Raw genomic sequence first — 17,784 nt, forward strand, 5'->3', positions numbered from 1 at the left:
GGTGGTTTTCAGTTTGGACAAACTACCTGTGCTCAGAGTGCTGAAGGCTTCACTGTTGGAGTAGTAGGTAGTTATCTCACATTTTGTTGTCCATTAGTGCTTGCTTTATGAAATGGGAAGCCCCAGGATTCAGTGCATAGATACTTACAATTGCACTGCAGAGAGGTTCTGAGGTAGAGAGAGGCCCCTTGACTGCCTAGAAGGTAGGTGAGGCAAGGGAGGAGGCACCCCAAACTGGTCTCTGTATTCTCAGCTGTTCCCAGCCCCCAGTCTATACAGATCATCAAGGTGTGGAGCCTGAGACCCTGAGGCCTTAGGCCGTAAGGACCACTGCCCATGTTCACAGCCATGTATCTTGTTCTTCTGACTTGTGGACAAGAGCTGGAAATAGCAAGCCTGGCCAGACAAAGTAAGGTAAGCACAGAGGCTTCCAGTTTACACCCTCTTTCTGTTTCAGCAGGAATGCCAGGACCGGCTCCACTCCTCCATCTGTTCTGACCCTAGGGAAATGGGCCTCTGCTGGCAAAGCCTGAAGACTGTGTACTATGTGTCCGCTCGTCCTGGCCACCACACTGGAGACACAGCCACACTGGAGGCCTCTCTTCAGTGGGGTAAGTCTGGGAGCATGGCTGGCTGGCTTCAGGCATCTTTTGTGTGTCTGACACCTTGTCCAGTAGGCAGAAAGCTTTTCTTGCTTGAAACTGGAGAAGGGAGGAAGCTCCGACCACACAAATGGGAGAAGTAGGCACTATAGTTAGCTTCTCTCCTGTAGCTCAGTTGTTTGCCTGGCTTTCGTAAAGTCTGCGCTCGATCCCTGCACAACATTAACTAGGTGTGGTGCTACAGGCTTGTCATCCTAGCACTTGGGAAGCAGAAGCAAAAGAATAAGAAGTCCAAGGTCATCCTCAGGGTCATCTCTGGCTACACAGAAAGTTAAGGATGCATGGACTACAGAACAAATGAAGGAAATACAAACAAACAAACAAACAAACAAACAAAACCCAGAACCAAACACAAATTTTTCTTGCTTTTAAATATTTTAAAGATTTTTTAAAAAAATAAATTATGTATATATGAGTGTTTCTATGTGTAAGTCTGTGCATGTGAATGCAGGATGTGCAGAAGCCAGAAGGGGGCGCATGTGAGCGCTCTGGAGCTGGAGTTGCTGTGATTATGAGCTATCTGACATGGGTGCTGGAATCGGAAGTCTGGTCCTCTGCAAGAGCATTACCCAGTGCCTTTAACTTCTGAGCTCTTTCTCCAGCCCATTATGGAACACTTTAAACAAACAGCCAGTGACCATGATAACTGATACCTTTTTAACAAGCACTACCTTTACAACACTCCAATGCGAAACCACTTCTGCATCCAATTTTTTCAAGAATGAAGTACTAACATGCACAGCTGAGGTTGCTCTGTCTTGCTTGGGGTTTCTATTGCTGTGATGGAACACCATTACCAAAAGCAAGCTGGGGTGAAGGAGGGCTAATTTGACTTATATTTCCACATCATAGTCCATCACAGAGAGAATTCAGGACAGTAACTCAAACAGGGTAGGAACCTGGAAGCAGGAGGTGATGATGCAAAGGCCATGGAGGAATGCTGCTTACTGGCTTGCTCAGCCTACCTTCCTATAGATTTCAAGACCACCTGTCCAGGGATGGCACCATTTACCATGAGGTGGGCCTTTCCACCCCAATCACTAATTAAGAAAATGATTTATAGACTTGACTACAGCCTGATCTTATGTAGGCATATTTTTAATAAGGATTCCCTTCTCTCAGGTGACTTTAGTTCGTGTCAAGTTAACATAAAACTACCCAGCACAGGCTCTGAATCCCTTTCCTGAGGTCTCTTTCTCTAAGAGTTGCCACTATTTAAACCTGCATTTTTTTCCATGTAGGTGTCAACATTTCTTTGTATGTGTGTTGTGTTTGTGTGTGTACATAGTATGTGTGTGTGTGTGCCCATGTGCATAGAGGCCAGAGGTCAATGTTAGGTGTCTTCTTTGATTGCTCTGCAGCAGTTTTCAACCTGTGAGTCATGACCCCTTTGGGAAGGCAAATGACCCTTTCACAGGGATTGCCCAAGACCATCAGAAAACGCAGATATTTACATTAAGATTCATAACAGTAGCAAAATTACAGTTATGCAGTAGCAATGAAATAAATTTTATGGTTGGAGGTCACCACAACTATATTGAAGGGTCACAGTGTTAGGCTAGGGTTCCAGACCTGTGTCAGCACATCTTGATGTTGACATCAGGGCTGGGGTTCTGCGCACAGGGCCTCATTCTTACATGGCAAGCACTGTACTGCCTGAGCCATCTCTCCAGCTCCAAGTGTTGGACTACATTCAAAAAACAGCACATAGGTTATTTTCCATGTTTTCGAATATTGAATAAAGAGCACCAAACTCTGTGTTTATTCCTGGTCTCTACCCTGGTGATGTGGGTGTTGTCTTCAGCTTGTGCTGAGCCATCAGTCTCTGCCAGCTCTGACAGGAGGTGGTCACAGGCTCTGGGAAGCTCAGGGTCTCACGGTTCTTTCTGTCTGCATGAGTCAACGCCCCTACTTCTTAATTCTGAGCGTGGATGTTCAGGTCTGTTTCCTCACTTCCGTGGATAATATTGCAGGATTTGGTTGTCTTCGTCAAGAATTATTCCTGCCAAACCAATCTGTGTAATGGATAAACCATGAGCAATATTTTCCACAGAACAGAGGTGGGGTGGGTGGAGGGGGTTGGAACACACAGCTGTATCGTAAATTCCATAGGACTGTAGAAGACGGGGTCTTGCCCGCCATAGCTTGCCACACTCCCAAGCTTCCCTCTACTCTTTCCTCTTAACGAATGTGCTCCCATTTGGCACAAAAAAAAAATCTCTCCTGGTATTGAACTCAACAGGAAGTGGAATGTTTGGGTTTTGTGGAAGGCTAGTTCTCATGTTTTTTGCCTGATATTTTCTGAGTCAAGGACTATGAAGTAAGACCTTATGGCCATCTTCCTCAGCAATGAACTTCTAGCATAGCCACGATGTCCAGTCTTTCTTTCTCCCCAGCCTCTCTTCCGAGACTCTTGGGCTCTTTCTTTTTTCTTTTCTTTTTCTGCTTTTTTTGTTTGTTTGTTTTTGTTTTTATTTTTGAGACATGTTCTCACTATGCAGCCCTGACTGCCCTGGAAGGCACTCTGCTGACCAGCCTGACCTCCAACTCGCAGAGATCCCCTGCCTCTGCCTCCCAACTGCCCAGCTAAATTCTTTCTTTTTGTTTCCTTTTTTTCCCCAAGGACGAGAAAACTTTTGGTAGACCAACTAAGAAACCGATGTCTCAGGAGCAAAAAGATACACCATAGAAGATGCCACGGAGACATTAATTATCACGAGGGCATTAAGGATAATTATACACCAACACACTGGATAACCAATTCTGACTTGCAATGTATCAAAGTGCAATGTGAGGGGGAAATCTTAACATGCCAATGATTGTGCAAGAAGAGATTAGATCAGTGATGATGATGATGTCTTCCATCAGTGAAATCCAAAGGATCAGATGAATCCACTGACCAGTTCTACTAAACCCTCGGAAAACAATAGCAGCCGCGTGAGTCTCTCTTGAGAGGTTCATGCTCAACTCTGGTGTGTACGACTTTTTGCCTGAGTGCTTCTCCCTCCATTAGCATCCTTGCTTGAATTGCTGTTAAAACAGCTTCTTAGTAAACTCCCAACAGGGCTCCACCCTGACCCAGGGACCCGGTTTCCACTGCGGGGACGGTGGTCTCTGCCACATGGAGCTGATTGATTTCTTTAAGATTTATCTGGATGGCTCAGAGCCTTCAAGGTCCTTCTGAGGACACCATCGTTTACATTTGCAAATGGCTGCAATCTTTAAATGCCCTTTTCAAACACATGGTCTGGAATTGTGGGATGCTGGGGATTTTGTCAAGGGTTGAACTGTCTCCATCTGTACCGGAGCCCGGTCATCAATGGTCACTCAGTGTGCATGTGACTACTAGTGTGACTGAGGACCTGACTTTAAAGTGCACATATTTTAAATTAGAATAGATATGGGTGGCTAGTGAGGGCGTCCTGGATGACACTGGTCTGAAGGCATGTTACCAGTAGCTGCTGCCAGAATTTCCAGTCTTACATCAGATAAGCTCACATTAAACTCTCTGCTCTTTTGTTCCAAGCACAAAGTAGATATTGTGAAGGGAACAGCCTGGATCGTGGCTCTCTCCAGGCACTATTACGTGGGGACTGTTCTTCCAGAATCTTCTGCCGGCCTGCTGCCCGTAGTCAGCAAAACTTTGCGATTTTGTAGGTGTTGAGTACCAGTATAGTTGGAGCAGCTGTCTATACCCCATTGTTGCCTCGGGGCCCCACCTCTGCTCACTAGGCCCACATTTTAAGCCCTCAGCTCTTTCTTTCTAATTCTTTAACTCAGCTGCCCTGGGCAAGCCACACATGTGGCTGGCTGCTCTACTCTTTCCCCATCCTGTTAGTATCTGCATCTCTGTAGCCACAGCCATATTCATACCCACGTCTACAGCTCTGAGAACGTGCCTGGACCCCTTACACAGGCGTATTCTCCCCCTCAGCAACGGAGATAAGAACAATAAAATCAGTGTGGACACAGTGCTATTATAGAATCTATAGACCTCACCTATGCCATGCCAACTGCTTCATTATGCTCCTTACAGCATCACAGAGAACCCTTCTCTTTCCCACCACAGCACTTACAATCTTGACTGTGTGCTTGCAATCACAGGCTGCTCTTCTTAGCAAGTCAGAGTTTTGATGAGGACAGTGTTCATAAGTGTAGAAATCATTATACTGGATAGTTTCATGTTGACTTGACACAAGTTCAAGTCATTTGAGAGGACAGAACCTCAATTAAAGAAATGCCTCTATGGGATCGGGCTGCAGTCCCACCTGGAGGACATTTCCTTAATTAGTGATAGATGGAAGAGGGTCCAGCCCATTGTGGGTAGTGCTGTCCTTGGGCTTGTGGTCTTGGATTCTATAGGAAAGCAGGCTGAGCAATCCACGACGAGCAAGACAGTAAGCAGCCCTCTGCTACGGCCTCTGTATCAGCTCCTGCCTCCTAGTTCCTGCCCTGCTTGAGTTCCTGTCCTGAGTCCCTCTGCTGATGAACAGTGATGTGGAACTATGAGCCAAATAAACTGTTTCCTTCCCGAGTTGCTTTGGTCATGGTGTTGCGTCACAGCAATAGGAACCCTAAATAGGACAACGAATGGGGTGGCATTGGACACAGTGAAGACAAGTGAGAAAATTCTTTACGCGTTGAAGTGCAGACTGTCCTGATGCTGCTGTTTAACCCCTTTCCATCATTTAGCTTCTGCCTTATTTTCTCAATGTCTTCTTACTTCCTTTGCCTCTTCCTCCCTTCCCTCAGTTCAGAAGTTCTGAGTGAAGCCATGCTTTGTCTAACGTGTGGAATAACATTGCTCTCAAAGGCGTACCTCAAAGTATAAGTTCAAAGTATAAATTGGTACAGAATCTGGAAAAAAATAGTCAACACTGACTGACGTTGAAGCGTGTGCATCTTATGACCTAGCATTTCGATTCTTTGGAACATTCCCAGCTGCTATGTTGTGTAATGTGGTAGCTGCTTGGCCACATGTGGTGCTTGAGTCTGTGAAGAGCATCTAGCCAGCACTGAGACACTGTAAATACAAAACACCAGGCGGGCTTGGAAGATTCAATAGAAAATAATGTCTTTTAAATTTATTTCAAAATATTGATTATGTCCTGAAATGATAAAGCTTTGGGCATCTTGATTCAAATAAACAACTTTATTATAGTTTTAGTTTTTTAAATGTTGGTTGGTTTGTAATTCAAGTAATGTCATTTGTATGAACAACAAAGGAAAAGAGATGTGCAGTGTAAGCAGAGGGGGCCTCAGCTGAGGCAGGGGAGTTCCAGAGCTGGGAGTCTTTCGGAACATTCCAAATCTGAGGCAAGGGGGAGGTCTTCGCACCACTCTCCCAGCTAGGCTGTGGTTTTGTCTGACTTCCTGGAAGGGAGCAAAACTAAGGAACTCTGTGGCAGGGACTCAGCCAGGAGCCATTCATTAGTGGTGACAGTCCTAGTACCTTGGGAACAAGGTAGCTGATACTGAGGCTGGTGTGGACTGTGGCCATCTCCATCTTCTGCTAGCTTCTCACTTTCAGCCAGCATCCTTGACTTGTCTGGATAGCAGCCTGATGGACTAGTCAGATCCTTATCCCTGTAGGGTCTGAGCTTTGTTCCCCAAGCCTGGGCGGCCTTTCTTGTCCATTTGCTATAAACCTGGATCCATGAGGCCCCTGTGTCGAAACTGCTCCACCATCTCCTGGTACTTGGTAGTAGTACCTCACGGGCGCTCCGGTGTTTGGACTTAGGACTTACCACAGCCTTTCCAGGTTCTCAGGCATTTTGTCCCTGAACTCAGAGCTCTACTTTTGGGTTCCCTGGCTCTGAGCCTCCACTGTGTCTGTCATATTATGATGTCTTCAGACTGACGGATTTCTTGGTCACCATAGATAGTCATGTAAACAGAGGCCTTAGTAAAGCTCCTGTCCTATATAGATATCTCTATACAGATGCAGATAGGCACACACATGGACTCTGTCCTTCTGGAGAATTCTAGCATGCAGGGATGAGGGTTCGGGGAGGGGAAGAAGGATTAAACAGGTAAATCATTTGTGCTGGTTAGGACAATGCCTCTAGTTTCATCTGCCGCTGTGTGGCTCCTGGTGGATGCATATACACCTCAGACCACTCATGTTCCTCAGAACTATAGAAAGCAGGGTAGACCCTAACTGTGGACACTAGTATTTAATAAGGCATCAAAATCGAGTTCCGGATAATAGACACACCAGGCTCACGGAGGCTGTTAACAGCAGGGACAGTGGAGGTGATGTCAGGCACTCTCCATGTTTTCTTAATCGTCTGTATATCAGCAAATATTAAAAAGAAAGTTTAGCCAATTAAAAGAGAAACAGAGAGCAAGTGAGCACTAGTGTCTATAAGCAGTCATGTGACTGAACTTAACAGCAGCAGAAGAGAGGGTCCTTTCTGGCAGATGTGGACAACCAGCACTGGAGCACACAAACGTGCTTGTCAGTACAGCAGCTGGACTCCTGGTTGAGGCAGACACGCTGCTTGCTCCACCAGTTATGGGATAGCAGAGATCCGGTCCCGAGACAGGATGCTCAGTAAACAAACGAGGTAAAAATAGACTTGACTCTTCTAATGAAGGCCAGGGCTGGCATTCTCTGCTGCTGTCCTACCCGGAGTTCCTTACATCTGTTTTTATTTTTCTTCCCAAGTGAAAAGCCAAAAGGAACTTTGCCCCAGTTGACACGGAGTGTATGTATACATTGAGAGGTGATCCAGAGAGGACAGAGTTAATGAGCCGTCAGAAAGATCATTCAGTACCACCTAGGGAGAGCCTACACTTGGGAATACTTGAAAGGCTTGGGGAAGTGGGAACTGAGATCTTAATTACTACCTCTGACTGTGTGCTCTCTCCCTCTTCCTCCTTCTCTCCCCTCCCCTCTCCTGTCTCCCTCTGCTTCCCCCATCTCTGGGCATGCTCAGTTGTGTACCTGTGTGTAGAGAGCATAGGTGTCTTCCCTGGCCACTCTCCACCTTATTTTAAAAATTACATTGTTACTTACAGGTGTGTGGGTGTGCATGGCAGAGCCTCTGAGCAAAAGCTAGAAGGCAGCTTTCTTTCAGGAGTCATTCGTTTTCCTCCACTCTGTGGGTCCTAGGGATCAAACTCAGAGTGTTTTTGTTGGTGGCAATACCTTCACACTGAGCAACCTCACTGATGTGATGACACCATGTTATCTTTGAGACAACACCTCTTATCGATCCCACATTCATCAACTCAGCTAACTAGGATGGCAGTGACCTTTGACCTCCACTTCTCCAGCTCCTGGGTCCAGATTTTATGTGGGTTCTGGGAATTCAAACTCAGGCTCCATGCTTATATGACAAGTACTTTCTGGCTGTTTGTTTTTATGTTTGTTTTTCCTGAGACAGAGTCTCACTATGTTGCCTTGGCTAGCCTGGAACTTACTGTGTAGACCAGGATGGTCTGGAACTTGGGGAGATTCTCCTGCCTCTGCTGAGGTCAAAGGCAAATGCCACCACATCTGTGATCCTAAATTCCTGAAAGGAAATCCTATCCCAGACATAGTTTTCATATCTATTGCTAGTTTTCTTGAATGTTTGAAAATGAGATTCCTCGGAAATGAGGAATTCTTTCTTTATGTTTATCTGTTTATCTGCACATTTGACATTGATTGGCTGGTAATGCTGTGACAGGCGGTGTGTGTATGGATTATTGGTGACTGGGCTGCACTGAGGGTCTGCAACTGAGGGACACATAGCAGCAGCAGGACCTGGCTGGCATCCTCTGAATTCCCATTTCAACCACAAACAGGGCAATTCCTCTCTACCATCTTCTTGCTTGGCCTGCCTCTTTGGCAAGATGGTGAGACCCTGCATCAACAGGCTGGTTGGCCAATGGACACAGTTATTGATAAATTAGAAGAAAACTTCTTTTGCAGCAGCGTGAAAATATCTGGAATTTCCCATACAACCGAGATGGTGGTCCCACTTTATCTCTAATCCCAGTGTGATCACAGAGAGCACTGACCCAGATGGAACAGACACTAGCCATGGCTGAGAACAGCTCCTTGTACCAGTACATGTCTGGAGGGAAGACGACAATCCAGGAGTCAGGATTAGGAAGGATCGTTTAAAGTGAGGGAGAAAATTTCTCTTGCTGGAGATAACTGTGATGTGTACCATTCCTCTGCAAGGTGATTTCTCCATTGGATGCTTGGGGTCTGTAGTCTTTACAGTCACTGGGAACCTGGGGAATGGAGCCAGTGGAGCCCAGGTGGAAGCCAGTCTCCAGACAAAGGATCCTGGAATGGTTTAGCTCTGTCTTGTTTTTGGAGCACTCAGGATTTGCCTGAAATCCTACATGTAACATGGCTGGAAACATAAGACATCATTGACTTTGATTTATCTTTTTTTAAAAGAGAAAGATTTTATTTCTAGGACGTCTTTGTCTGACATGTACCTGCAGGTGTGTATGTGTGGGATATATGCCTGTGCCCAAGGACTCCAGGAGGTTGCCTCTAATCCCCTGGCAATGGGGTTAATGAACTGCCCAGCCGGGTACTGGGAACAAAACTCTGGTCCTGTGGAAGAGCAGGAAGCCATGACTGTAGTCCCCAAGCCCTCACAACATTTATTGGTATCTTATAAATAATACAAAGAATAAAGCTAGGCAAAAAGCAATAAACTGAATCCTGCAGAGGTGGGTGTCTCTTACAGAGAGGCGTGTCAATATGCTTGCATCTAAAAGACCGTGAAGAGGGGGAGAATGGGCTGTGGGTCTCTCAGGGTGGTGAATAGTTTTGGACGGGCTGAAGTGTGGGTCGCTGACAGGTCCTCATCTTAAGACTTTTAAGAAGAAAGCTTGCTTTCTGCATTTGTGGCATACACAGCTAGCAGGTCTCATGCTTTTAAAAATCTTTTGCAAAAATGCAGATGGTTACATGAGGGAAAAGGCCTTTCACGAGTTCCTCCCACTTTTAATGTTTAAAGTTAATTCACCTCTAAGGATGTGTTGGAAGTCCTGACTGGATAGTTGATTGGACACCTTTCAAAAGAGCTTCTCTACTGGCTGACAAAGTTCTGTGGCCCGCTGCCACAGCTTTACCGAAATACCACATGGTGGCAACTGAAACAGATGAAAAAGATGTTGCAATTTTGGCTTCCAAATATTAAAATAACATGTCCTACCAAGCGAAGAAGTCAGCATCTTTAATCTGCAGCTACAGGGATGCTGAGGGAGCAAGCGAGGAGTCAGATCACACACGCTGGAAGCACAAAGCTCCTTAGATGTGGTTAGCTTTGGCGTGAGCTGTGGTGGCGCCATTGCTTATGGAGCAATTGTCAAAATAAAAACCAAGTATTTTGTGTACTCCAGCCCTGCCTGGCACACGCGGTGGCTCAAGTGATAAATGGTCCTCACGGGCTCATGGGGCTCATGTGTTTGAATACTTAGTGCATAGCTGGTGATGCTGTTCGGAGGAGTTTTAGAACTTCCAGCTTTGCTGGAGGAAGTATAACCCCTGGAGGCCAGCTTTACAGTTTTGTAGCCTGATCCTACTTCCGGTTCCCGCTGTTTACTTCCTGTGTGTAGATGAGTCCAGGCTAGCCACACGATCCTGCTACCATGCTTTCCGCACATGATAGACTGCATGGAACTGTGAGCCAAAAGAACCCCCTCTCCCCTAGGTTACTCTTTTTGTCTGGGTATTCTATCACAGCAACAGAAAATATAATATATATTTTATATTATAATGTATATATTATAGTATTCTCATCTTTTATACCTGAGTATCAATACATCAAAAGACAATGTGCTGACATTTTTTAAAAAATCATTTTGACACAAGCTATAGGGAATCTCAACTGAGAGCATGCTTTCATAGACATATGTGTCGGCAAGTCTGTGGGGCATTTTCTTGCTTAATGATTGATATGGGAGGGCTTAGACATAGGGTGCAGTGCTATCCCTTGGCAGGTGGTTCAAGTATGAGAAAGCACATGATGAAGGGAAGTTTACTAAGCCAGTAAAAAGCACCCCTCCCTGCCATGGCTTCTGCTTCAGTTCCTGCTTCTAGGTTCCTGCCCCAACTTCCTCTGATTTGGAAATGTTAGTGAAATAAACCCTTCCCTCCTCAAAAAGCTTTTGGTCATGGTGTTTCATCACAGCAAATTAAATTTTAACTAAGGCAGATTTATTTCATTTTATTTATTATTTTAAATGAGTACACTGTAGCTGTCTTCAGACAGCACCAGAAGAGGGCATCAGATTTCATTATGGATGATTGTGAGCCACCATGTGGTTGCTGGGATTTGAACTCATGACCTTTGGAAGAGTAGACAGTGCTCTTACCTGCTGAGCCATCTCGCCAGCCCCAACTAGAGCAGATTTAACTGAAGACAGAAGATGGGATTTAGTGGCGAGTATCCAAGGGATTCAAGCTCCTGTGCACAGCCAGCAGCTGGTCTATTGATGACTTCTCTGCGCATTCAGCTCTGTGCACTGAGACACTCCTCAGAGAACTTTCTCTTTAAGAGAAAGCCAATAAATCATGCAAGTGGAATGCAAACATCTTAAGTTCTTTCTACCATATAGAAAACATTTTTCCATTTAAGAAAGAGTTATTCTGGGGCTGGCGAGATGGCTCAGCAGGTAAGAGCACCAACTGCTCTTCCGAAGGTCCTGAGTTAGGATCCCAGCAACCACATGGTGGCTCACAACCATCCATAATGAGATCTGATGCCAGATCTCATTCTGGTGCATCTGAAGACAGCTACAATGAATTATGCTGGAGCGAGCAGGGCCGGCAGAGGTCCTGAGTTCAATTCCCAACAGCCACACACATGATAGCTCACCGCCATCTGTATAGCTACAGTGTACTCATACACATAAACATAAATAAAATAAATCTTTAAAAAAAAAAAGAGTTAATCTCCTGCCTTTATGTTTGTGCGTGTATATTCTGTGTGTATATGAGCATGTTGGTGCAGTGCTTGCAGAGACCAGAAGAGTGCATTGGATCCCACTAGAGCTGGAGTTACAGGTGCCTGTGGGTCTCCTGACGTGGGTGCTTGGAACTGAACTCAGATGCTCTGGAAGAGCAGCAGGTGCTCTTAACTGCTGACCATCGCTCCAGCTCCATTTTCCCAGTATAAGACAATTGCAGTCAAGGATGGTGTAAGGAGTGAGAGAGGACTCCAGCCTTTCTTTTTTTCCTTTAAAATTTCTGTTAATTATCTCAGATTGTGTATTAAGGGTGCAACTTAAAAATGTGTACATACTCAAAGTGTGCATATTTAAAGTGAATATTAGTGAAAATTTGGAACAAATGTTTGCCTGATTGTGTTTACAGATCTTGTTACTCTGCTTAAGATGAATCTAGTCCTAATGAGGCCTTATGAAATAAACCAGGGAACTAGTAAGAGACTGGCTCCCTAAATGCAAACAGCTATACTGGGAAGTTTAGGAGGGAAAGCCTCTGGGACCAGGGAGAGACACCATAAAAACAGTGACATATTCTGTGATAGACGGGGATCTCCACAGTAGTTCCTGGCCAGCAGCTCTGGGAGAAGAACCCATTTCCCTTCTGCCTCAGCAATTTAGTCTTCACTGGTTATATTCATTGCTTTCCTTGTGAGGGCAAGTAGCTAGCAGGAGCTGCTTCAGGGAGAACAGGCTCTCTTGTCACAGAGGTAATAGCATCATGGAAGGAGGGTGTGGCTGAGTGAATCCATGGTGGCCACTACTTCTCATGTGGTGGACCCACAGCTTTAACCCTCAATCCTGCCCAGTGACTCTTCTCTGCCATCCAGGTCCCACTCCCCGAAGGTCTGGTAGCCCCTCAAAACTTTGGAGTACCAGGTGCTCAAAAACAGAAATCCATGTGTGTGTGTGTGTGTGTGTGTGTGTGTGTGTGTGTTGTTTCAGACTCAAATCATAACAACACAGTATTTTTTTTTTTTTTTAAATTTGAGATAGGAGCTGACTATATAGTCCAGGCTAGCCATTAACTAGCAGCAATTCTCCTGTTTCTGCCTCGGGTTCCTTTTTTTGTCTGTGTTTTTGTTTCTTTGGATTTTATTTTTCACTTATCAAGAGTGCATTTTTAAATTTGAAAATTATTACTATAAATGAGGACCACTTTAAATCTTAGAGCTAAAGAAGGTAGTACAGATTTCAATGGGTAGAAGATAATTTGAAAAAATATATATTTCAGTGTACAGAATGATAGCTATTTTGTTTAAAGCTTCTTTACATTTATTTTGTGTCTCTGTGTGCATGTATGTGGATTCTTGTGTCCTTTATTGTGCACAGGGAGGCAAGAGAGCAGCTTCCAGGAGCGGGTTCTCTCCTTCTAGCATGTGGGTCCCAGGGAGTGAGCTCAGGTTGTCAGTCCTGGCAGCAACCACCTTTAACAGCTGAGCCAACTCACTGACCTGCTAGCTCTGCTTTTACGATCCTTGCTAAGTATCTGAAACACGTGCACTTTGTTCTTATGACAAGCATAGAAATAACAAGTAAAAAGCACTGATTTTAGGTATTTATTATTTTTTTTCAAAAGCAACTTCCAGGGTATACCATTGTACAGGTTCAGCCCAGTCCCCTACAGCACAGTACGGTGATGACAAGTCTTTTATAACAATAACTCAGAGACGCTGAACATCCATAACTAAATTACGATAGAAAAAGAGAAGAGTTTAATGTTATGTGTATTCAGAAATCTTATTCTAATTCTTTTTAAATCGGTTCTCCAAGCGTGATAACACAGCTGAGCTCAGATAACAAAAAAAAAACCCTTTCTATCCTCCTGGTGAGTACGAACAGGCTTTGCATAGCGTGCAACCAAATTCCACCCACTTTACACAGCATGCATTCCTTTGGCTCCTGAACTGTCGGTCATGATCTCACAATTCTTCCTTGATGGATTTCCACCACCACATTGTGTGCAGTGGCAAGTGAGGATCCTTTCTGCTTCTCCTTGGGGTTCCAGGGAGACCCCTGTTCCAGGCTGGAGAGCCAAGACGTTTCCACTTGTGTATGGTAGCTTTGTCCCTGACGCTGGGGATAGATAGCTCTTACGTCTCCCAAGAGGGTGTGCCAAGCTCCAGGCAGGATCCTGCTTGTGAGCTGGCTGTCACAGCAGAAGGACCGCAGTTCCCAGCAAGGCTGTCATCGGCGTTGTGTAAAGGAGGGTGTCGTCACCCAGTAACTATTTGTACATTGTAAAAGCAGTATGGTCATGGGAGATCAACAAGCACAGCTTGGTAGGGTAACCTGCCATGAAATATATCACTGGCTTTAATAATTTACTACAACTGTTCTTTTTATTCACACTGATAGGACATGCTTCCATCTGTCACGTGGAATATGAATATATACAACAAAATTTGGCTTATATAAAAAAAAAAAAACCTCCGTAAGGACAATAACAGGGGTAAACAAATAACACATGCAGTTTGCTAATTACAACCACTAACTCCTGTTGCTTACAGGGAATGACACAGAACCGATGGACTTTGTCAACCACGTCAAGGCTCCTCCTGCCTGTAGCCACCTACTATAAAAGGTAGTAACCTTGACAGTAACCTAACCATAATTCTGAATGACCAGGGAAGACACTCGGTCAATTCTAAGGTCAAACCTTGCAAATTCTTCTCAGAATCACCACGAATCAGCATTCATTTCTCCTCGGACACTTCACAAGGGACACTGCACAAGGCACAGGGTAGCCTGCTCTCAGAGTCTGCTGCCTTTCCCAGAGCCCACGCTTGTTGAACAGCAACGCCAGCATCTTGGTTCGCACTTTCTTATGGCTGCACAAATCGTGCAGCAGTAGTGTGGGGTGGCCCTGCTTTGTACTGCCAGCAGTCAAAACAGTTGCCGTGGGCTCATGGTCTGCATGCTCTGAGCCTGGGGAGCCCATTCTCCTTGGAATGGCTTTCTGGGGCCCAGCAATGTCATCTCAGGTGGCTAAGACATTCTGGCCCCTGTTTAACAGGGACTACACTAAACAAGCCTTGTTCTAACACGAGGATAGTGTGGGGGCACAGTAAGGGTGAGGGAGAACTCCTGAAAAACAGAGAGTGGCAGCCACAGGGAGAAGGGTGAGTCTGGGGTGTACTTGGGAAAGTATTACTTTGGTGTCAGCACCATAGGCCTTGGACTTGGGTGTTCTTCCAGGTCGATTTTCCCCAGATAATACCTTTTATGCTGGTGGTTACCCAATTCTCCTCTGCTTTTCTTTCCAAGGTAGGGATTACAAATAGCGTTTATCTCTCTCAATTCTAACTGATGATTGACAGGTCATAAGGGATGTGAAGTATTGTGGGAAAATACAATTGGATTAAGTTGAGAACTAGTGCTGAGATTGATTAATAATGTCTGCTTTGGGAACAAGGATTGGTGCCTATGGAGTGCATGACACCTGGATGTCATGTTCCAAACAAGCTGAACGAATGAGACTAACTTGAGTTCTTGAAGGATCTTTGGAGATCACAGCCCAAAGCATAAAAACTTATGCTCATTTTATATCTTTTGTTCCAGGAAAAGTTTAGAGGTTTAGGAGCCTAAGACAGGAATTTTGGGGCCTGTGGAAAACTGAGGAAAGAAGCATCATTTTGTATGGACTATACATTGCCTCTGACAATGACCTCTGTTTTCATGATTGGGTGACAGTGTCCAGGGTTTACATGAGGTTAAAGGGCTTGCTGATCAAGCAGCTTCAGAATAATGTGGAGGAATGGGTGAGGATTTCAGACAGAGCTTTTCTGTTACACAATGGATGTATTTCTCCTTGTTTCATAACTGGTAATATTTGTGAGCAGGTTGAAAGGCCAAGGAGAGATATACCGTACATATAATGGCCTGTTTCAGAGTAAATCACCTGGGAATGGTTTTCTTACTAAGTCAGGACTACTGTCTCTTAGCTGCATTTAGAAATCTCTGGTGTACTGAAGAAGAAGGACCTTGTGGAAAGTTCTGTGTGATCAGCTCTGATCTATGCCACAGCCAACCTTGATGTTTAAGGTGAATCATTAGCAGGTTGCCTTTGACAATGACAAGGCTTGTTGGTGTAGGAACTGTGCCTGGCTGAAGCCAGCCATTTCTAAATGTAAGAGCTAGATGCTCCCATCAATGCTTTTCCATCAGTGCTGAGCACTGACTTCCTCTAACTTCTAAGCATGGCAGCACCTTTCCCCTTCCCTCCTCCCTGGGAAACCAGGAAGTTTGGGAAAGAGAATAGAGCATATGTTCTTATAGAAGGCAACCTGCAGATCCCAGTTAGGATACCTATTTGATGCATACTAGGGACACCACATATTTTCAGAGTTGCTGGGTGGTACCCAGGGGTAAAGATGGCTTGGATGGTTCCCAGTCCAAGGGTCAAGAGTCAAGAAAGTGAGGTGGCATTCAGAATCTCAGCTAGGGTGTTTCTTATCCAATGCTGCATCCCATTCTCAGAAATCATTTTCTTCCTGGTCTCCATGGAACATAATCCAGCTGAGAGCATTGTGGCAATGTGGCCATCTCTGGAACCTTCCTCTAGAGGTGAGGGGTCACAGGCTATAATGTGACTGTCATTGTCTCATTGTCTTCAGGCAGTTCAAAATTCCCATTTTGTTCCGCCCATCACGACTTGCTTTTAATTCGTGCAAACATCAGCCGCCGCTCACCACGTAGGCTGGGCAGATCTTTCTGTCAGCAGAGGAGCTTCCTGCTGGAGTTGCTCAGGCAGCCCAGAGCTTGGACTTAGGGTTCTAGACAGAAGGCCTTGGAGGAGGTCGGGAGGGGGGTGGTGCCCTGTTAGGGGGTGGTGCCTGAGGAGGAGGGGGGAGAGTGGATGGTGGGGAAGGGATGGGAGGAGTGGGGGCACTGGGGGCTGGGAGAGGGCAGTGAGGAGCAGGGGGCGGGGGTGTGTAGATAGGAGCGGGAGGTGGGGAGCTGGGGTGGTAGGTGTTGTTGAGGGGATACTTGGCTGGCTGGCTGTTCTTCACTCTGGTGAAGTTGATACAGCGTCCCTGGAAGAGAATCAGAGGAGGACCATGAACCAATGTCTTAAGGTAGAGCAAGTGTTCAGCATGGTGGCCCTTGAGGGACAAGAGACACACTGGCATGCTACTGGTGACCTAGTGACCTGATGACCTAGTGACTTGGGATCATATTAGTCACTGGTCTTTCTGAATCCATGTCCCTTCCTGGGCTGGCTGGGCCTCAGAGTTGTCACAATCCATTTCCCTTACAGTCTCTCACTGTCTTGGGTAGGGAGAGAGGGAAGAGGGGCTGATGCTGGCTGGGCCATAACATTATGAAGGGTGTCCCATTTACTTTTAGCCTTGCTAGTAGGGTGTGTCCAGTAATTCCTTCCCTGGGGGAAGAAACTAGGGTTGAGAAACAAGTCCCTCTCCCCAGGCCCTGTACCCCAGACTGATTTTAGGTTGGTCACAGGCATCTCTCTACACCTTTTCTTGTAAGAAATTCCACCAGAGACATTTCATTGCTAAGCGAGTATATCTCTGAATTTGGCTTTTTCCATGTGTGGCTTCCTAGGGACTTAACAAGATGATGCCGAGAGACCCCTGTGCCCTCTCCACAAACAGGCTCTGGAGGGTACAGAGCCTGAAGCCAGCCTGAGGCAGTCCTACCTTCTGTGGAGCCCTCTCTGTCTTCTTTTACTTGGCATGGGGCCTCACACTTGCCCTGTGGCAGTCTCTTATGCATGTCACCAGCTGTGTGAACTCCCATCATGCTTCCTTATGAGATCCTCCCAGGCCCCCAACCAGACCACCCCTGTGTGCTCCCAGCTTCCCAGGCCCATGGAGCATCTGGGACTTCTCTACCATGTGTCACAGAATCATCTTCCCTCCTAGGAAGGCCATGTGGGGTCACCTCTGAGAATGCCTTTCTTTTCCCCTCCTGCTCATTCCCTTACTTCTGGGATAGAACACTGCCTGGCCATCTCTCCAACTGATGCATGGCCTATAATTCTAACCTCAGTGGAGGCATGTCCAGAGAGCCCAGTTCCCCTCACCAGACCCCAGAGAAGGGCCAGAAGGGGAATGCAGAGAGCCAGGCAGTAGAATTTAAGAAACATGGTATGTGTATGTGGGGACACACACACACACACACACACACACACACACAC

General features: G+C 45.8%; 1 protein-coding gene across 1 annotated transcript in view; it reads right to left on the bottom strand.

The window, feature by feature from the left end:
- Positions 1-13,169: 13,169 nt before the first annotated feature.
- Antxr1 (ANTXR cell adhesion molecule 1) overlaps positions 13,170-17,784 on the bottom strand; it is a 197,672-nt gene continuing 193,057 nt past the window's right edge. Inside the window, exon 18 of the mRNA XM_031382461.1 lies at positions 13,170-16,660. Within this exon, the coding sequence (XP_031238321.1) occupies positions 16,400-16,660 (261 nt within the window). The 3' untranslated portion in view covers positions 13,170-16,399. The remainder of the gene's footprint in view (positions 16,661-17,784) is intronic.

Source organism: Mastomys coucha, unplaced genomic scaffold, assembly GCF_008632895.1.
Source record: "Mastomys coucha isolate ucsf_1 unplaced genomic scaffold, UCSF_Mcou_1 pScaffold20, whole genome shotgun sequence".
Lineage (NCBI taxonomy): Eukaryota > Metazoa > Chordata > Mammalia > Rodentia > Muridae > Mastomys > Mastomys coucha.